Source organism: Anticarsia gemmatalis, chromosome 24 (assembly GCF_050436995.1).
Source record: "Anticarsia gemmatalis isolate Benzon Research Colony breed Stoneville strain chromosome 24, ilAntGemm2 primary, whole genome shotgun sequence".
In the NCBI taxonomy this organism is placed as follows: Eukaryota; Metazoa; Arthropoda; class Insecta; order Lepidoptera; family Erebidae; genus Anticarsia; species Anticarsia gemmatalis.
The window spans coordinates 602193-625012 of record NC_134768.1 but is presented as its reverse complement, the minus strand read 5'-3'; the positions used below and the strand labels follow the sequence as shown (position 1 = coordinate 625012).

Genomic DNA, 22820 nt, shown 5'->3' with positions numbered 1-22820 from the left:
TACAATGTTTATAAAAGTAATTTTGATAAAACGGTATCCTTAATCCAACATTATTCTTGATTATTGCACAGAAATAATTAGATAAAACTATTTTTAGTTAATACGGAACAATGACGACATTATTTTGACAGAAAACCTCAAAAGAATAGATAAAGTAGAATCTCAGAAAATGTAATCTTTTAATATGCTGTAAACAAAAAGTTTTCATAGAATATCATCAATGAGAGCATTTTTAAGATGTTTCGAATTAAAATCTTGAATCGGCCCATATAGTTCCGAGTTTATCTAAAGTTGATATAAAAAGATGTGATTCGTGTTTTGAAGAACATGCTAAGCCACATGTCTCTCTTCACCTAGAACATTATACTTTCAAAACAAGATTTTTTAATATAATCTCACAAAGGACCGTAAGGCGGCTGTATCGAAATCTATTCAGAATTCTCGAAGACGGCTGTCGCCAAACCCAGCCGTTCACATTTAACGCACATTGAAATATGAAAAGGAATAAATGACTAACACAAATTAAAATGACCAATCATATTTTAATGAAATTAGAGTCGTATTTTGGGTATATTCCCGTTGTCCACCCCCTGCTTGTCCACCCCGGGTGGACAGTGACACAAATCTTTTAAAAAGTTCTCGGTGTCCACCCCTGGGGGACAGTGAGAATTAATTTTAAATTATTCCCACTGGCCACCCCGGGTGGACAAAGACACGAGTTTCATATTACTAGTCTCGATGTTCACCGCCGGTGGACAAAGCCACTGCTTAAATAAACATTCTCAATGTCCACGCTTGCTAGAAATGGGTGTAAATAATTATAACAAAATTAATTAAGTAGGTACATAGTTTAATCATATTATCAACATCTTTAGGGTAAATAGAAGTAGTTATACTATCTATTGTGTGTTTTCCCATATAATGTTGATTGACGCTAAGTTGCGGCACTTATTAAACCAAGGTATAAGTTATAACAATAAACGTAAAAAAATATATTTAAAGTGATCATTTTATTCACAACATGCGAATGGGACTTGTCAATGGGGACTTCAGTATTGATTTATTTCTAAAAAGGATGAGGATGTAAAGATTTTTCTGTGACTTTGATTAATACCTATTGTGACAATTCCATCAAGCGTGGACATTGAGAATGTTTATTTAAGCAGTGGCTTTGTCCACCGGTGGTGAACATCGAGAGTAGTAATATGAAACTCGTGTCTTTGTCCACCCGGGGTGGCCAGCGGGAATAATTTAAAATTAATTCTCACTGTCCCCCAGGGGTGGACACCGAGAACTTTTTAAAAGATTTGTGTCACTGTCCACCCGGGGTGGACAAGCAGGGGGTGGACAACGGGAATATACCGTATTTTGCACTAATACTTTGTGCTTTATGTCGGAATTCTATCTACGTGGTTTTAGTGTCATCTCTTAGGTTAGTACTAGGGCGGGTATAGGTGCACGTCTATACTAATATTGTAAAGCTGAAGAGTTTGTTGGTTTGAACGCGCTAATCTCAGGAAAAACTGGTTAGAATTGAAAAAATATTGTGTTGAATTGACCATTTATCGAGGAAGGCTTTAGGCTATGTAACACCACGCTGCGGCCATTAGGAGCGGAGTAGCAGCGAAAAATGTTACAAAAACGGGGAAAGTTATACCCATTCTCTCTTGTGTGACGCGAGCGAAGTTGCGAGGGTCAGCTAGTACTTCATATGGCACGCACGCCCACATGCCTCTTCCTCATGTGTTAGTTATTCCGTGGGGTAAGTATATAAAGAAAACTCAACATAATGTCAATATGCGTATATTGTATAATAAAAACTCGTTACTTATAACTAGTAAATAATAATAATACTTTACAAAATGCTTGAATTTCGACAACGGATAGATGGCACCGCAGGTAACTCTCTCATACATGTTAATACAACTTACTTATTATTATATTATGCTATATAACACTATCACATATTTGCAAAAATAATAGAATTTACATATATTATTTCACTATTTCCCTTTTTAAGACTATTTTAGCCTAAGGTGTAGACAGGAGTATATAAAATATATCAATGTTTCGGAATTTACTATGTTAGTCTTATATAATAGGAGGCGAGCTTATTGCCATTTACCGGGCACGTTACCAAACTCCGGGCTACTATGGAAAATATTCTAATATCAATTAAAAAAGGCTCAATAGCACTTTGTCCCACCCGGAAGTCGAACCCAATTTTTATGTAAGTTTAAAGACCCAGTACTTGCATTACCTCTAAATATTTTTCTCGACCCGGATGTTAAACCTGGGAAGATTTAGGGCCATAAGGCCATTTCAAACTGTTTTAGTGTTATATAACATTATAAAACTGTTCATTTAAATTTTTACAACTACAGTTAGGTAAATACAATTTTTTGAAACTCACGTTTATTAAAAATACACTTTTCAAAAAATTGTCTTTATGTATTTAAAATTAAAATATAAAACTTAACTAACAAATTAATATAATAACTATAATATCTTAGGAGTATTCAGATCATAAGTATTAAAACTAATAAGTCACCGTATTTCATTATTATTATTGTCATATTTTCAGCATATTTCTTAGTTTTTCACCTGCTCTAACAGTGAAGGAAAACATCATGATGAAACCTTGCATGGGTAAAAAAAATGTTTAATACATTTATTGAAGGTATGCAAAGTCCCCAACCCGCACTTGGTCAGCGTGGTGGACTCTAGACCTAACCCCTTCCCTTCGTTTTGGAGGAGACCCTCGCCCTGCAGTGGGATAGTAATGAGTCTGTCTTCAATATTTAACTAATAGCTATGCATATAACTATATATTATAATAAATTTATCGCATTAATGTCCCAATACTGGGCAAGCGTTTCCTCCCGGAATGAGGGAGGATTAAGCCTAATTCATATTTCGAACTACTAACTATTAAATAATTATATTCTTTAATATTGTCAATGTCAATTCCATAAGAGATCAGACAAATCTCAATTTGTTGCTATTTGTAAATATAAAATAGTTATTTAGTAGTTACAATATCAAAATTTTCTTTTTAGTAAATTTTCATAATATCTATACAAAAAATAAATGCCTTAAAATCACAATAATATTATAAAAATCTATAATTTATTTAAATATCAATTTCAAATCTTTTCATGTATATTTAAAACTCTCATTTTTCTCAAATGGCAACATTAACATGTCAGTATATTTAATTACTGGCAACAATTGACCAGAAATTTAAGGCACTAGGTACTTTCTTCACAAACATTTTTATTAATATACTATAACAGTAATATGATACTATTACCTTCGTCGTAAAAGGGATAAGGCAGAAGTGTAACAATACTTCTTTAAAGTAGAAGGTTTAGAAGTTTTATGAAATAGGAGGCGAACTAAAGTTTTGAGTGTTTTCTGAGTAAAGATTCTAGAACATATTGTTCTTCTTTAAATGCGTCGAATAACATTAGGTTATGGCTTTCAAAGAAGTCTTTTATATTCCCATGATCCATTGCTACAGGTGCTTAGTGGTGTTTAAATCCAATAAATAACTTGTCAATTTTGCTTATTCAACCTCATACTTTCCTCAAAAATCTTCAATTTAATCAGTCCAATTTCAACAGGCGACCGATACATTATCCAAATAAAATATTTCAACAATTTTACCTCGCCCCATACATCAACTAATATAACTACACCTTTCTTATCTCTTCGCCTCCACCCCCACAAACCCTCTACTGGTCAAAAACCCTGGTGTACTGGCACCCTAGAAACCCTGGTCTACTCGCAGTCCACAGCCGGTCTACTCGCAGTCCACATACCCCGGTCTCACAGAAGTCCGTCTCTTCCTCAGCGTGCCGAGTATAGCAAGCATTTCCTTCACAGCCTCGGGCTGTTCGTCCGTCTTGGTCTTCTTGTCGGTGAACTTCTGCTCAGTGGACTTGAGGTGGAACTTGCCGCCTTTGATCTGGTCTACTATCGCGTCTATTGCACCACCACCTGGGGACAGACCATTTAAAAATAATTAATTACTATTTTTTGCCCGCGTTTATGACTGTGTGAAAAGATTTCTCGATATGTGTTAAGCCGGGTTAACACTCTATGTCCCAAAAATCAGTAAAATCCGTTAAGATTTTTGGCATGACAGAGTAACAAACATTTATTATGAGATAAGATAAGATATCAGGCCTACTATGCACGTAGGCGAACGCAGAAGTGTATAGGATACACTCAGCTTTACAAACATACATAAAATATCACCTTCCTTTCATAGGAGTAGGCAGATTTCTTTATTTATAATGTAAAAGTAAGTCAATTGCCATATAAAACACTTTAAAAACTGTTTCTATTGTGCAAAATATTTATTTTTTAAGGAAATCTCTCATGGAATTTGAATTAAAACTGAGATCTTGTAATTAGCAGTAGCTTAAATAACTTAATATTTTAATTTTTTGTTGGTAAGTAATAGGAATAGTAATTTCGACTATGGAGACAGAAAAGATAGATCTTTTGCTTAACGATGGGACAAATCTTTAGAAAAATACCTACTAATATTTTGTAAAGAACATATTCTCACCTCCATTCTGATCGCCCTGCTTACTCCTCCTCAACGTGCCCTGCTTGTTGGCCAACATGCTGGCCATGTCGTCACAGCCGCTCGCGTCAAACACGACCGGCGGTGGGGGCGGCGGCGGTGGGGGAGGGGGGAGACACGCGGGCGGAGGGGGCGGGGGAGGGGGACATGGGGCTGCGGGGGGAGGGGACACTGAGGGGGCGGGAGGTGGAGGCACTTGTTCTGATACTGGTGGTGGTGGTGGCGGTGCGGCTGTAGATAGATATATTGTAATGTTAATGATTTTGTATAATTATGTTTCAATACTATGTGGTATACCGGTATTTCATTTTGGACCTTATCTTACTTTTATTTATATAAAGCAATCAAATAATGTTTTATATTAGGCATAATCCTACAAGTAAATATGATAATAAATAGAAACATTGTAGTATAAGCAACAGTAGTTGAAATTTAAACACCTATCTTTTTCAGTTCACGAAATCAATAATTTTCTATTTTTCGTAACGTAGTGAACAAGCCACGCCTTACGCAATTAACCTTCAAATAGGTCCCTACTTTTCTATATTAAAAAAAAAATAACAAGCCTGTAATTCTTAGACATCCTAAAACAAAGTTGTGTTCAACACAAAAAAAAACTTCAAAAAAAAATCTTACCAGCTACTTCTTCAATCTCCTTCTGAACTTCTAAGACCTCGATCTTCTCTTCTTTCCTCTCAGCGCCTCCGTTTTCAAAGTAACTGATTCTCGACATTAAATTAGACTTCCTTGCCGGAGGTCTCCCACGCTCTAACTCCGTGAACCTCCGCTCTAACTCCGCGAGTCTCCGCTCCGCTTTCTCCGCTCGTTCTAGAGCCTTCTGTGCATCTTCTTCTGCTAATTTTATCTTCTCTTCCCAAAGAAGAATGTCGGTGTCTTCGTGCTTTTCTGCTAGTTTTAACTGTGGAAATAGAAATAAGATTTATTACTACAGATGTTCTTTATTTGGACCCAAAATTATTGGGTTTCTTAGTTTCGGACACCACACCGCTGCCATTGCGTCGGGAGGTCGTGGGTTCGATTCCCACACAGGACAATTATTTGTGCGATCCACAAATAATTGTTCCGGGTCTGGTTGTACTTTGTGTTCGTTGTTTGTATGTTTGTAAAAGTCCCCGCGACACAAGAGCAGCAGAAAAAAAGAGCATATTCAAATTTGTCATCTGTCATCTGTTTTGTAATACCCACATTTTGGTAATAAAATTATCTTCATTCTTTAATCATCATTATCATTCTTTCGGCTTCCCAAGTCTTAAACATAAATCAGTACACGTTCTAGTACCTGCAGGTCATCGAGCTGGTCCCGGTGGCGGGCGGCCTGCTCCTCCAGCGCGTCCTTGAGCTGGTCCACCTCCCCCAGCAGCCGGTCCATGCGCTCGTCCGGGCTCAGCTCGCCCACCAGGAGAGCGCTCTGGTGGGTCAGCAGCTTCACACGCTTCTTCGCCGCTCGGGCTTCGGTTTTGTAACTGTAATAAATATTTTAATATTTAATATCATCGGCATCACCAAAAGGAGCTCATGGTTAAGTAATCGATATCGGTGGATGGAACTTTGAGGTTAAGCTACACTTGTCGAGATTGTTCTGTGGATGGATACATATTAGATTTTAGCGGCGCCGCAACACAATTTTACGTTTTGGCCCTTAATCCACCAAATTTTAACAAATTAGTACTTATATCATCGACATAAATGGCATCTGACTAACATTTTTACAATATTCACTAGGACTAACAACCTAAGCATAACAAAAATAAAGATTCAATGCAAATTTTTCCACATCTTTTCAAACAGCGTTTCAAGACGCAACTCGCTCCATACATCTATCTCTTTCTAACTTACGTCTCGGCCATCTCCCTGTCCTTGTCCGCGTTGTGTTTGAGCGCGGTCACCTCCTCCATCAGCAGCTTGGACACTCGGTTATGTCTCTCCACTTGTACTCGTAACTCTTGCAACTCTTTCTCTTGTGCTGAAGACTTCTCTTTCTCCGTTTCTAACTCCTAGAAAATAAATAATAAGATTGTTATTTTACTTTGCTAGATTTATAAATAACTAGCTGCCCCGGCGAACTTTGTACCGCCTAATAGTCAATTCATTATATATTTTTTTAGCATATTCTTAAATTATTCGTCATGGTAAATTCTTCCAGTTGACGTCTTCATCATGGAAAATTCTTCCAATTGACGTCTTCATCATGATATCAAACCGGAAAATTCTACCAATTGACGTCTTCATCATGATATCAACCCGGAAAATTCTACCAATTGACGTCTTCATCATGATATCAAACCGGAAAATTCTACCAATTGACGTCTTCATCATGATATCAACCCGGAAAATTCTACCAATTGACGTCTTCATCATGATATCAACCCGGAAAATTCTACCAATTGACGTCTCCATCGTGGAAAATTCTACCAATTGACGTCTTCATCATGGAAAATTCTACCATGTGACGTCTTCATCATGGAAAATTCTACCATGTGACGTCTTCATCATGGAAAATTCTACCATGTGACGTCTTCATCATGGAAAATTCTACCATGTGACGTCATCATCATGGAAAATTCTACCAATTGACAGCTTCATCGTGGAAAATTCTACCAATTGACGTCTTCATCATGGAAAATTCTTCCAATTGACGTCTTCATCATGATATCAACCCGGAAAATTCTACCAATTGACGTCTTCATCATGGAAAATTCTTCCAATTGACGTCTTCATCATGATATCAACCCGGAAAATTCTACCAATTGACGTCTTCATCATGGAAAATTCTACCAATTGACGTGTTCATCGTGGAAAATTCTACCAATTGACGTCTTCATCATGGAAAATTCTTCCAATTGACGTCTTCATCATGATATCAACCCGGAAAATTCTTCCAGTTGACGTCTTCATCATGGAAAATTCTACCAATTGACGTGTTCATCGTGGAAAATTCTACCAATTGACGTCTTCATCATGGAAAATTCTTCCAATTAACGTCTTCATCATGATATCAACCCGGAAAATTCTACCAATTGACGTCTTCATCATGGAAAATTCTACCAATTGACGTGTTCATCGTGGAAAATTCTTCCAGTTGACGTCTTCATCATGGAAAATTCTTCCAGTTGACGTCTTCATCATGGAAAATTCTACCAATTGACGTCTTCATCATGGAAAATTCTACCAATTGACGTGTTCATCGTGGAAAATTCTACCAATTGACGTCTTCATCATGGAAAATTCTACCAATTGACGTGTTCATCGTGGAAAATTCTACCAATTGACAGCTTCATCGTGGAAAATTCTACCAATTGACGTCTTCATCATGGAAAATTCTACCAATTGACGTCTTCATCATGGAAAATTCTACCAATTGACGTCTCCATCGTGGAAAATTCTACCAATTGACGTCTCCATCTTGGAAAATTCTACCAATTGACGTCTTCATCATGGAAAATTCTACCATGTGACGTCTTCATCATGGAAAATTCTACCATGTGACGTCTTCATCATGGAAAATTCTACCATGTGACGTCTTCATCATGGAAAATTCTTCCAATTGACGTCTTCATCATGATATCAACCCGGAAAATTCTACCAATTGACGTCTTCATCATGGAAAATTCTACCAATTGACGTGTTCATCGTGGAAAATTCTACCAATTGACGTCTTCATCATGGAAAATTCTTCCAATTGACGTCTTCATCATGATATCAACCCGGAAAATTCTTCCAGTTGACGTCTTCATCATGGAAAATTCTACCAATTGACGTGTTCATCGTGGAAAATTCTACCAATTGACGTCTTCATCATGGAAAATTCTTCCAATTAACGTCTTCATCATGATATCAACCCGGAAAATTCTACCAATTGACGTCTTCATCATGGAAAATTCTACCAATTGACGTGTTCATCGTGGAAAATTCTTCCAGTTGACGTCTTCATCATGGAAAATTCTTCCAGTTGACGTCTTCATCATGGAAAATTCTACCAATTGACGTCTTCATCATGGAAAATTCTACCAATTGACGTGTTCATCGTGGAAAATTCTACCAATTGACGTCTTCATCATGGAAAATTCTACCAATTGACGTGTTCATCGTGGAAAATTCTACCAATTGACAGCTTCATCGTGGAAAATTCTACCAATTGACGTCTTCATCATGGAAAATTCTACCAATTGACGTCTTCATCATGGAAAATTCTACCAATTGACGTCTCCATCGTGGAAAATTCTACCAATTGACGTCTCCATCTTGGAAAATTCTACCAATTGACGTCTTCATCATGGAAAATTCTACCATGTGACGTCTTCATCATGGAAAATTCTACCATGTGACGTCTTCATCATGGAAAATTCTACCATGTGACGTCTTCATCATGGAAAATTCTACCAATTGACAGCTTCATCGTGGAAAATTCTACCATGTGACGTCTTCATCATGGAAAATTCTACCAATTGACAGCTTCATCGTGGAAAATTCTACCAATTGACGTCTTCATCGTGGAAAATTCTACCAATTGACAGCTTCATCGTGGAAAATTCTACCAATTGACGTCTTCATCATGGAAAATTCTACCAATTGACGTCTTCATCATGGAAAATTCTACCAATTGACGTCTCCATCGTGGAAAATTCTACCAATTGACGTCTCCATCTTGGAAAATTCTACCAATTGACGTCTTCATCATGGAAAATTCTACCAATTGACGTCTCCATCGTGGAAAATTCTACCAATTGACGTCTTCATCATGGAAAATTCTACCAATTGACGTCTCCATCGTGGAAAATTCTACCAATTGACGTCGCCATCGTGGAAAATTCTACCAATTGACAATGCTCGGAATTAAATCATAATAAGAAGCGTGAGCGGAGCTGCACTGGTCAGCTAGTAAGGGCGCGTTCCCACTGTGTCGTGACGACAGATAGTCGTGTAGTTTTGAAGTGTTGTGGCTTATATATTTAAATGGAGGTAATCACATATAGAACGTCACGACTTACTGTTGTCTACGACATTTTTTGCAGTGACGACAGATTATCACGACAGTGGGGACGGCTAGCACGACAATCGTAAAACGATAAATAATCGTTAGATTTGTAGCTTGCTAATGTGCAAACGATACAGCGACTGCCGTGAAACGATAAAATGTCGTCGTCACTACACGATAACAATTTTTGACGACAAACAGTCAGTAATGGGAACAGCTAGAGACGACATTTGGACTACACGACTATCTGTCGTCACGACACAGTGGGAACGCGCTCTTATAGTTATAATATTATGTATGTATGTACAACAGAGGAGCTCGTGGCTTAGTGAGGAGCTCGTGGCTTAGTGAGGAGCTCGTGGCTTAGTTTACAACAGCCGCACGGATCGATCTCTGAGGTTAAGCTACGCTTGCCGAGGTTGTTCCGTGGATGGGTGACCATCTTATACATATCGAGTTACACACAGGCACGTTAAATTGTGGGTCCCGGCTGTCATTTTCGAAGATCTTTGACAGTCGTTAACAGTAGTCAGAAGCTTGAAAGTCTGACAACCAGTCTTACCGAAGGGTATCGTGTTAATACCCAAGTAACTGGGTTGTGGAGGTCCGATAGGCAGTCGCTCCATGTAAAACACTGGTATCCAGCTGCATCCGGTGAGACTGGAAGCCGACTCCAACATAGTTTGGAACAAAGGCTAAGCGAATATATATATGTATGTACAAACCTGTGCTATGGCCACATTAGCCTCGTGCGCCTCGAACTCGTGCAGCTTGGCCGCGCTCAGCTCCGTCTGCAGCGCCGCCAGCTGCTGGCTCAGCTCCGACACGGTCTGCTTCAGGAACTCTACCTCTTCGTTACTGCTGCTGTCTGATGCTGGAAAACACAGGTGTGATGATGTATGATTATACTAGGTAATCTTAAATTCATAAATGACATTAATTAAAACAACATACTTTCCTAGTTTTCCGGGAATTAAATAAAATTACCCTATTACTGTCCCACTGCTGGGCTAGGGTCTCTTCCCGGTACGAGACCCCTCTCGTACCCGTACGTCGTACGAGACCCTAGCCCTAATCTACCTAATCCCCCGATTAGGTTTCGAAAAACCACCAGCAAGTTGGGGGGGAGGGGTATAATTACTTTAATAAGTAAAATTAAGTATCATTTTAACAATAATTTGAATATTACAATAATTACGAAAGTTTTCTGAGCCACGTAAACAACAGCTGTAGTTCAGTTCAGCTAGCTTTAATTTCTGAAAACAGTGAAAGCATGATAGAAAAACCCTACAGTGTCAAGTTACCTGTGTCCATGGAGTCGGTGAGGTCGATGTCGACGGCGCGCGGCGGCAGCGCCTGCAGCAGCGCCGTGCTGCGCCGCTTGAGCTGCTTGTTCTGCTGGTACCACTCGCCCGCCTGCGCCATCACCCTGCAACATACACATAGCTCATTATAATACAGACTATTTCTGAAGAAATACACAAAAACAATGCTCTTTTCTATATAATAGTAACGACGATGAGGGTAGTTGTGTCTATGCTGATCAACTGTGGGTAAAGGACTTGACATTTCTTTAAGAACTGGTTCAAAGAACTTCCATACAAGGTTTCAGGTTCACCGTAATAATTATTTTGAACTGACTTTGCAGCCCGCCCCGGTTTCGCCTGGTTTACAGGTTTATGTGTACCACATGTGTGTAACATGGTGTTAAGGATTTTTTGAAAATAATACTTACAAAAAAATAATAACAACCAACCCTTAACAATTGTTACACATAAACCTCTATCTATTTAAAAAGCCGCATCAAAATACGTAGTGTAGTTTTAGAGATCAAAGCATACCTACATAAGGACAGGCAGGGGAAAGCTACTTACTAAGTAGTTATATATCACTACGTAGTAAGTAGCTTAAGCAAGCTTAAGTAGCGTGTAGTATCATTAGGACAGATGATTGCTTGCGACGTAGGTGCATTCTCACACCGGTCTTGAAACTATAATCCAATCATCAACCCTATTTTCCATAACGTATTTAACGTATCTTCCTTTCTTATTACAGAGAAATAGCAAAAAGGTTTGTTCCCACGGAAGTTTAGTTTGGTATCGAGTTTTGAAGGAAATAACATTTTAAACAAACAAAATCGACAAATGTGAAAATTACAGTAGTAGATATGGGTGTAAGGATACTGTCCTACTGCTGGGCAAGAGTCTCCAGCCAAATAGAGGAAGGATTAGGCCTTGAGTCCACCACGCTGGTAAATTGCGGGTTGGGGACTGTCGCATGCCCAATGCTCAACAAATGTGTTTAACTATTTTTAGGCATGCAAGGGTTCATCACGATGTTTTCCTTCACCGTTAGAGCAAGTGATAAATATTTCTAATACACACATAACTTCGAAAAGTCATTGGTGTGTTGCCTCAAGTTCGAACCGTCGATCATTTGCGTGGGAGGTGCCAACTTATACCACTCGTCTGTCACTGCATTTCAAAGATAGACAGACAAAAACAATTTAATTAAATGCCTGTTCATAGTAAAAAGTCCTCTGTCTATCCCATAACTCAAAAACAGTAAGTTATTAAAGTAAAAATGTCCTAAATATGCGTGTCGTAGATAAGACGATTGGTTACATTAGTGTAACGACCACACAGAGTCATACTCGATAACGTTTGAAATGCATGACCAGAGATAATACAGGTGTACATGTTCATAAGTTGAATTAGTTGTGGTAAGGTTAGAGTTATAACCATAAAATGAAATATTCTAGAATTTTTTTAGCCCATTACCATATACCAGAAGTAGTACTATGTATGTTATTCCTAGAAGCAGTGTTAGCCGAGTGGTTTAAGTTGGCACCTCCCACGCAAGTGGTCGAGGGTCCGAATCCGAGGCAACACACCAATGACTTTTCGAAGTTATGTGTGTGTTAGAAATAATTATCACTTGTTCCAACGGTGAAGGAAAATTGTGATGCAACCTTGCCTGAGAGTTGTTTAGAACAGTTCTTGAAGGTACGCAAGGTCCCCAACCCACAATAGGCCAGCGTGGTGGACTCAAGCCCTAACCCCTCCCTCATTACGGGAGGAGACCCTTGTCCAGCAGTGGGTCATTAAAGGATTAAATTTATATTTTTATGAGGGAAGAGGAATGGAGATAAAGAGAGGAAACATAAAAACATTTTTCACAATAAAAAATGTTAAAAATCTATTTTTGGTCTAGCATTAGACATATTTTCTTAGTTCAACTATCATTTTTAGCCACAAAAACCACCAACAGACAAATAAAATACTATTGTAAAAGAAAATAATACAATATTTTCAACTCACTTGTGCATAACCCCGGCGTCCACCTCATGCTGGTTCTTAAGCTGCTGGTACTCCTTGAACAGCTTCTCGGACACGGTGCGCAGCTTGGCCAGCTCGCGCTCCCTCTCCCGCAGTTCCGAGTCCAGGTGGTTGCGCTCCTCGCTAACGATGTTGAACCTGCGTTGTAAGTCATCGTACTCGCGTTTGGCTGAAATTAAACAAATATTAATTAAGTAGGTATAGGTTATTAGAAATTCATTTTGAGCAGGTAGTGGTTTAGTTTTTGTATGATAAGGATGATTTTTAGTTGGTACTAGCTGACTCGCGCAACTTCGCTTGCGTCACCTAAGAGAATCATGATTTTCCCCGTTTTTGTAACATTTTTCACTGGTACTCTGCTCCTATTGGTCGTAGCGTGATGATATATAGCCTACAGCCTTTCTCGATAAATGGGCTATCTAACACTGAAAGAATTTTTCAAATCGGACCAGTAGTTCCCGAGATTAGCGCGTTCAAACAAACAAACAAACAAACTTTAGCTTCAGCTTTATAATATTAGTATAGATTGTATAAGAAAATTGTACTCCTAACTACAAATACATACCTAACAAGGGTAATGTAACTCTATTTGCAAAGTATAACAGTATAGCGACAGTATCAATTTATACACATAAATATCTACTAAGTATATCTAAGAAGATAGTAGGTGAAATCTTAAATAAATCCCATAATCAAAAAGCCATAAAAAAGGGCCCTGTTTCAATATGTTTTATGAGAAAGGTATTCTTAAATTATAATTACCACTGCCCAAGTCTTTAACTTACGACAAATATTATAATAATTTCTATATATTTGACTATCATACTAATAAACATGGTATAAGCTTTGATAAGTTATGAAATCTTTTATCACTTTAAATTTTCAAACTGTATATGAGTGAAAAAACACTAAAACTAGCTTAAACAAAGTTTATTAGTAAGACAGTTGCTGTTATAACAACAAAATTATTTGTATATAACTTATCCTTATATAGACCAAGGACTACAAACAATATATTATTTACCGTCATAACACAATGTTATCATTCAATATTTACTTGTAAACATGGGAGAATACTGATAAATCATACATAAATACTATTGTAATGTGGATGTAAGGAACAGCAGGTATAAATAGCTATTTGAAAAAAGATAATAGCTTATGTTTCATCCTGTGTCTTCAACAATACAATATAAAAATATAAACCTTCAAAAATATAGCCCATAACACTAATCTTGATCATAGTATAATACACTTCTTTAAACCATTATATCAGTATAGTCTTTCTAACAACTATGTTGGAGTCGGCTTCCAGTCTCACCAGATGCAGCTGAATATCAGTATTTTACATGGAGTGTCTGCCTATCTGACCTCCACAAACCAATTACCTGGGTTATAACACGATACTGCATGAGATTGGTTGTCACACTTTCAAGCTATGTTTTTAAATAGTGTTATTTATTAATATGTAAATCTAGTCTTTATTAATGTAATTAGTGTCAAACTGTGTAAACAAAAACCTCAATACACATAACATAAGGTACCATTAAGTCATTGATATGATGCCTAGGATTCAAAAGTTTGTAGTGACATGTATTATAGAAATAAATACAATCAGTAATCTTATCACAATGATTCAGTATTTAATGTCAACATTCATAACTTTACTTTAAATTGTCTGTCACAAAATTTCTTAGAATAAATGAATAACATATCAGAATAACACACTACAAATTATTTCAGTTAAACAAGATTTCCCCAATACATTTGTTAATTTATCCTACAAAATGTGCAATGAGTAATATATAGAAATAAAATTATAGTTCAACAACTTACAGACAGACAGTTTATCCTTATTGGGTTCAAAATAAAGAGTTCTTCGAAGACACAATGGAGAAGGAAATATTGACCCAGTTTCTATGTGGGATATTAAAGTGAAATAATAATAAAATCTTTACCATTTACTGCTTATTATTAAAGCTTTTTCTTTGTAAGAAGATCTTATATATAAAATTTTCATGTCAAAATGTTAGTTACCATATTCTTCCGAAACGGCTTGACCGATTTTCATGAAATTTTGTGAGCATATTGAGTAGGTCTGAGAATCCACCAACATCTATTTTTCATACCCCTTAGTGACACCATTTTTTTATATTTATATGGCAAAACAACATTTGCCAGGTCAGCTAGTAACTCTATAAATTTGATATATCTAAATTTTCATGATAGACTTTAATATAAACATTTAGCATTCATGGAAAACTATAGCATAACTATCTTACTTAATCACTTTGTATTAGATTTTATTGGTTTAACAACATTTACCACTTTCAATCAATTTTAAAACTGCATATGATTGAAATAAATAACACTGAATAATTAATTAGAGTTTATGGTACTTCAATTAGTAAAGACATAAGTATTTACCTATCTAACATCACATTACAATCAATGTGTATCAAGCTAGGCATATAACCATGAGTGGAACTGGGGAGCAGTGCTAGTATAAACAGAGTATAAAGTGACTCTTAATTGATGATATCCTTGAAATATGTCAGGTATACACTCATGGCTAGTGCGCATATAACACAGGATATAATTTAAAAGTATATGTACCATAGAGATTTTATAAAAGAGGTTTTATTTTAAATTGCAAAGTTGTCTTGCCTACTCTTGCTAAACATATAAATATGAAGAAACTATTGTTATCTAAGTATCATATCAGTAGTAAATAAGTTTCAGGTTAGAATTTGGCTTATAAGTTAGAATAAACAAGAGTATGTTTGTCTAGAATTTTTTTCACTTTCGAGCCATTACTAAATGATAAATGTCGTAATTTCATGTATGAGCGTGGGTACAACTTTCTAAAACAAGTTACACTCAAGTGCATTTATTTCAATAGTCATTATCATTTGTTAACAACCTATTTATTATAACGACCGTCTTACGTGGCTTATGTATACGTTTATTTATTGATGCCACTAATCTAATCGCAAAGATTGTTCATAAAACAGCGATAAACACTCAACTCTACCTTAATTTATACAACACTTCGTTCACCTCTTTGCACAGAAAAAAAACTAATAAATTATTCAACAGCACAAACAATAATATTTACAATTTCATTTTGACATATTTTTGACGTTTTGAACCCCTAATTAGTGTTGCGCAATATAAGATCGATAGTTTTGAAAAATAAAATTATGACTCCACTCAAGTATTAGTAACTTTATTGTACTCACATCGTTAGTCACAATTCCTATACTGTAAATGCGTAATAAGTTTTACAGTCTTTGTTCATAATAACCTAAAGGCGAACGGAGGATTTGAATAAATTTATTCCATAAATGGAAGGTGTTAAATATTTAAAAGTTTAGGTATCTCACATAAGCAAGGATTGGGGAAGATCAAGAATTAATGTCCAAGCAACAGGTTATCATCTGTCATAATCCAACAAATACGCGAATAGGATTTCTAACTGGTGTTTTCGTTTGCATACGGCCCGGGAGATATCGAGGCATGCGCAGTTTATACCGCAAAAAGTCACAAAAACTAAAGATTTCGCACACAAAAAAATAAATGGTACACACCTTTTTCCGATTTAAGTAAATATGTCTTGTGTTTCCGTTCGGCGTCTTCATATCTATTTTTCCACTTTTCCACGTAAGTGGAGAGCGCGATGTTAGCCTCCTTGGTGTGTGGTTGCGCGTCGGGCGGCGTCATCCTGGCGGCAGCGGCAGTGGCGCGCGGGATCCTCGTGGCCGCGCCGCCGCCGGGACAGAGCGAGACAGGCGACCGACCGCCTTGACACTGATTGTTGCTCGACGCGATCGCAAATACATTATCACCGTTCCTTTTAATCATTTTTGCATTCGATTTTTATTGCACGCGCGCGTCGAACGCTCGCATCCTCTCGTTTTCACGTATGCATTCACGCGACACGTGTTAGATCAACAGGCTGGTGCGTCGCTAGTTGGAAAGTGTCGAAATTAATTCGCGAAAGGACTTCTTTGTTCTCACCGTTGAGGAAAATACGTGTGATATTATACGCGGCACATCGGAGTGTGTCACGCGCGTTCACTCGTTAAGCAGCCTCGATCGGCTAGGTGCTGCAAACAAATAATTCGATATTAAATATAAAAAACGCGCAAAGAAGACAAGAATGAGGGTCGAGTGTCAGATTTCAACTAAGGTTACTAACGTAAGCGTGCGGCTGTGATAATGATAATGAGAAGTTCGTCATTGTGAGTCATACGTCTTGGTGTTTACGCTTTTTGTTTACGTTAGACGTTGCCTCATAGTTAACACTATTATCGTTCGATCCTTCTTAGAATCCTATTAGAATTAGTCGGAAGTAAGACTGCATGAAGCGCTCGACCAGCTATCAATGATATCGGCGAACCGCACACTTATTGTTGCGTATTGAATTTAATGTTACTTACTCGTCATTGATTTGCTCACTTCTCGCAATTTCCTCAATTGTTTTCATTGATTGATATCTGCTTTACATCAGTTCTGTTTTATTTTTATAGATGTTGTATCATTAGTAATGCTGTTTCTTAGAATGTTCGCTATAAATGTTTTATAGGTAGTTAGAATAAAAGTGTAATAAATTACGTTAGCTGTTTATTTCCTGTTTGATAATATAAGTCAATGTTCTTCACTACGATAAAAACAAATTAAAAAAGTACATGTTTTACAAAATGAAATTGAAAAATCACATTAAATCATCATCATTATATTATTTTCTTCCTATACGGGTGGTCCGAGACATGACGCACCAAGGAGGATAAAATGTTCCATTCACACCCATTTCATTCATTATTAGTTAGCTACGTTGTGAATTTACGCTCTTTTCCCTAGCGGAATAAAATATAGCGTGATTTATACATACCCGCCTCAATTTATTCTGCGTTATATTCTATAGATCTCACACATCTCCAACACAAAACGATCAGAAATAAACTCACCGATACATGAACATTAAAAACACGATTACACATTAGTCACCAACAAATAAAATAGCACAGAACGAACGCAAAGAAAACAAATTGGCGACACGCTACCACATGTCAAAATCCACAACTAAACGAGCTGAGCGCATTATGTCCAAGTAGGGCTGAACGGAAATTCTAAAATTAGTTTGTTTCCAGTGAAACGAACTGCCGAACAGCGTCCCAGCGTGTTGTCTATGTAAGCGACATGCACCGTGTGGCCCCGGTGGCCAGCCACTCGAATTGTGAGACATCTAAAGTGATTTAATTGTCACGACCAAGATGCGAGGCATTAATCTTCGAGCCTTGCTAATGTCCTCTTGTTTATCTAAGTTTTATTGAACTTTTAAAGCTTGTTTTGAGTTTGTTGTCGCATAAATATCTTTAAACAATTTTCTGGGAAGTTGATTGATTATTTTTGGAATGTTTCTTGATGGAGACTGAGTAAAATCAGCAGATTTTGTGAATAAGTTTATAAAATATTACCATTATCGCACTCAATTCTAAATCAAGCAGGACATTTTATCGACCTAGACAGTTTGTAGTGCCATAAATCGTCTGTGATTTAAAATAATATTGAAAAAAAACAGTACTAAAATAACAAACGTCAAGAATAACTCGTTTTACAATCTATACTTAGTTTATCAGTAAGTCAGTCAGTAAGCCTCTAAGAATTCCTTGTTGTTACGTTGGAAGTATGCTAAGCACCTGCGAGTGGTGTCATAATGTCGCAACCGTATAATAGGCGTGTTTATTAAATGCGCTTGCATTTCCGTCGAGAATATCCTTCCAGAGTTAAAAAGGCTCAAGTGTGAGGGAAATTAAAGCTTATTAACTCTTTATTCCACTTAAGACGTTACTTTTTCTCTTACTCAGAAGGAGTGACTTAAAACTTGAGTTGAAAGAAAGATTTTCCTAGCTGACAATAATTCCGAATCACAGATTTTTTAAAGCACCATTTATTGGTTTCTTGGTGGTTACTGTTCAGCCATTTGAAATGATCTGAAACAAATCATCATCAAAAAGCTCCAGAAAACAGCCAGCTTCTTTGAATACTTAAAAATGTTTTTGTCACCTAACTAGCTACATGTAGAGTAGTACTAGTACATACTAGTATTTAAAATGGGTGTCTATTTTACCGAGATTCTTGCTGCAGTTTTCTTCTAGGAAATAGAAGAACCGTAATTTGTCGTAATAGTGTTTGCGAGACTATTAAATTGTCTTCTCCCTTGTTAGCTGAGAATACAAAGGAAATTTCTAAGTTAATTGACAAAACGGGTCATCATATTTCCGTGTTCTGTGCGATACTTCTACCATATTTAGTCTTCGAAAATGTCAGTCGGTACCTACTGTATGACAAGATGTTTTGATGTAAATGAAGCAAGGGAAGTTTGTTAGGATCATACCAAGTGGTGTTCTTGGGTCTCTGCCTAACCCTATGGGAACAGGGTGTAATTTTATGTATGTATGTGTTTATTCGTCCAAGTGATTATGTGTACAAAGTTTATAATACAATGTTATACAAAGTTACAAATACATTATAACTATAATATTTATCTGTTATTACTCCCATGGTGCTGTGTTGTGGATCTTTGTACTAGCACAATCATTATAAATTGTAGCAATCATCTATGATTGGCAGCAAAACAGGACGACCTTTACATTATCGGTATCCTGTAGTTGAGAATTGTACCTAAATGGTAATTCTAGTGGAGATTTCATTAGTTATATTTTATGGCCGACACAAATTATAACAATGTCGTCTTAGTCAGAGAAGATGCTTATCAATTAAAAGTCAACATACTGACCTAATTTTACTAATTTCTTTATGAGCTTCGACATTTTCTTGGTACCATTCAAGTCATTCAACAAGTACACAAAGTTTAATATAAAGTTCAAATTCAATCTAAACTTGCTTTTCTCGATACTCCACAAGGTTCTATTGAATGCATAAACTTGTTACGAACTTTTTAAACTTCGTATTAGCTCGTTAAATGTCAAAGAAACCTTATAAAAACTGTTCGCGTAACAAATCTTTCGAGAAAACGTCAATGACATACTTCAACGGCACTCGTAGAGCTGTAATTATTTTAAGCTACAGTTAAAGTTCAAGAAACCAATTGGAACATAAAAAATAAGGAAAAAATATAGTAAACAAGTAACCCGTCTGGCCTTAAAGAACTTAACCATATTTAGTTAAGGAGGTCAGACTGGAGTTCACCTTTGTAAAGAACGTTAACAGCCCCAGAAAGGTATGCGGATTACACCACGATGTCCAACTTTGTAATAACATATTCATTATAAAACTAAATATTTAAAACCAGTCAAACGATTTAGTAACAATGAATTATCGATAATGATGGTACGTCGCTATTCCTAATAAATAGTTGTCAATCATAAACAAAGGAAAGTTTTTTTTAATAATGTTGCATGCATAGAGTTGAATCATTATTGAGAGTTTACTGTTTTATAAATATTTATGTTCCCTTCCTTTCATGTAAGCAATAATTTCCACAAATTATTATCTACAAGTACAAGTCATGATACATGTGTAACCTACTTCATACGCGGAACAGGAAATTATAACATTCGCGATGCGAATGGTTTACCAAAACGGTAGGACATTCACACCGGAATGAGGCGAAAAATTCTGGAATTTATAATAATAAGAAGAACAAACACAAACGTGTGAAACACCCACGTAGTGCTCGTTATTTCCATCAACTTGTATCGTAAATATTAATTTACTGTTAATTTTTTAGTTGGCATAACGATGTAGACAGAGCCTAGAGCGGTTCATAAAAAACATTATTTATGGTAAAGTGAAGTTGCCGCCAGGATGTAAATTTTATTACTTCAAGTCAAAATGCTCTACAATTAATTTTAATTGTGTTTACCTTTCTTTCTATTTAATTAAAAATATAAAACTTAGATTTTGTTATCCGGATTAATATTTACAAAAGTAAGGATTACTTTAACTCGTTTACAGGAGTTAAGATTCATTCATTTACTCGCAAGTTAAGATCTTATTCCACCTTTTCAAAAATAGATTACAGACAATATTTTTAAAATACTTATAATTTTTATTAATTAGTACAATAACATCATGATGAGAACAGATCTATAGAAAGTCCCCAAGGTTTACATAAAGCGTCTGCTACTCATAATTCCAAAGTATCTCATGCATAATACATCGTTATGTCTACGCGCCTCACTCGCGGGAGTTCACGGGATAGTGATGGATGGTTCTATTCATAGATTTTAACCCGTAATAGAATACTGCATTTCGCTTTTAACTTTTTCCAAATACGCGCCATAATGATGCATTTTTTGGTAGCTTGATTAAATAAAACGCGTTTTGAATTCCGATTTGAACAGTTGATCAGCTGGTCTGTGTTATAAATGATTTAAAATAACTAGTGATAAAACAACAACCAATATTGTACCGTAAAAAGTACTTACCGCCTTGAATGGGAGTCACCTTTGACTATTACCTATTTATTTTTAGGTTCTAGTGTCCCACGGCAAAGACATCATTTTCATTATTCCACACATTTCGGTCAATTTTCCCGCTACATAAATAACTATAAAAGAAGAAACAAATATTTCATTTGCAAAAAAATACATCTTAAATCATACGTTGAGGAAGTTTTTGGAACGATGTCGCGAAGTGTAAAAATTCTGGCGATATTATTTTTATGAAGCGAATAATAAAGACAGTGGCGAGCATTCACCTCGCCTCCTATTTCTGGACGTTTGTTATCCTTTGGCTCATAAAATCCCGCCACTGACTGCAGACATAAAAATGTAAACTTTCACTTAATCCGTGTAGACTTGTCTATGATTGTTCTTATTTTGACTTGTTTTTTTTTATTGGGATACCAGCTTTCTTATACACTATGTATTGTAAGGTCACTGTCCGCATAGGGCCTTTTTGTTCAAATGAATTAATATTATTAACTAATCTGCAGGTATGATATTTAAATTTTCATTTTGAGTGAGAATCGAACCCACGGCTGCCTAGCGCAGTGGCAGTGGACCATCGCTACTTCGGATGTTGTCATAGGCAAAACAATAGGTAGGTAGGTACTTCACTTATCTATGGTCCCTAGCCCTTTTAACAAACTAGAGTTGTAACAAAACAATAACCGGTAATAACCGCTAAAACCGTAACTAGTGGCGCCCACTGAAGGACAAGGGGTGACACACAGCATGTGGGAGACGGAATGTCGTTGGAATGGATAGATCGTTGTACCGGCCAGCTAATTGAAGCACATCGCGAAAATGGCCGCACAATCGAATTAAATAATTATACGTAGTTGACATTCGTTGACTTGGAATTGGATCGGTAATGGCTGGTTTTTGGGGATAATATTATAAATATTGTTAACGATACACTTAACATAATCGTGTCTCTTATCGATTGGTAGAATTGGTCAATCTATTCCGTCGTCGCGTTACACTTGCCACCTAGACCTTGGCTGATGACTAATTTAGTACCTAAGTACCTTACTTAAAAAGAAACGGGCTTAACACGGTACTAATAGGGAATCGAATGTCACTAAGCAAAAATTATTCTGGCCGACAAATATTACTTCAACAAAGTATGGTACCAAAGTCGCTCAACGACTGTAAATTAAAACAACTGACATCAAAATTTGACGCGCTTTTTGGATACCCATTTAAAAACTGATGATTCCAACAAATGCTGAACTCTTTTCTACACTAGTAGATCTTTGTAGCTAAGAATTGCTGAAAAAGCTTAACATCTCAATAACCTGATGAAGCCCAATACAGCTTTAAAAATACTTCAAAAGAGGAAAATAATTAGTCCATTACTGGTTAAATCGACGGTCAGCTGCTATTTTAATATAACAGTGTAATGTAATAAGCTA

The 22820-nt window shown here is 36.5% G+C and overlaps 1 protein-coding gene across 3 annotated transcripts; it reads right to left on the bottom strand.

Annotated features, from left to right (window-relative positions):
- Window positions 1–1787: 1787 nt before the first annotated feature.
- On the bottom strand, window positions 1788–18146 carry LOC142983715 (uncharacterized). Of its 3 annotated transcripts, XM_076130723.1 has the most exons (11): window positions 17826–18146; window positions 17374–17502; window positions 16522–17040; window positions 12914–13100; window positions 10898–11022; window positions 10319–10467; window positions 6455–6612; window positions 5898–6081; window positions 5234–5516; window positions 4580–4828; window positions 1788–4002 (listed from the first exon to the last, which is right to left on the bottom strand). In XM_076130723.1, the coding sequence occupies exons 3-11, from the start codon at window positions 16793–16795 to the stop codon at window positions 3806–3808; spliced, it is 1806 nt and encodes a 601-aa protein (XP_075986838.1). In that variant the 5' UTR covers window positions 16796–17040; window positions 17374–17502; window positions 17826–18146; the 3' UTR covers window positions 1788–3805. The 3 variants fall into 3 exon arrangements, with proteins under 3 accessions (XP_075986838.1, XP_075986837.1, XP_075986839.1); XM_076130722.1 differs by lacking the exon at window positions 17374–17502; XM_076130724.1 differs by lacking the exon at window positions 17374–17502 and having other exon boundaries at window positions 17902–18146.
- Between the last annotated feature and the right edge of the window lie 4674 nt (window positions 18147–22820).

Coding starts and splice junctions, on each gene's coding strand:
- LOC142983715 (XM_076130723.1), bottom strand. CDS start 16,795: ATGATTAAAAGGAACGGTGATAATGTATTTGCGATCGCGTCGAGCAAC. Junction 11,023..12,913: donor GACGCCGGGGTTATGCACAA/GTGAGTTGAAAA, acceptor TGTATGTTGCAG/GGTGATGGCGCAGGCGGGCG. Junction 10,468..10,897: donor CACCGACTCCATGGACACAG/GTAACTTGACAC, acceptor TGTGTTTTCCAG/CATCAGACAGCAGCAGTAAC.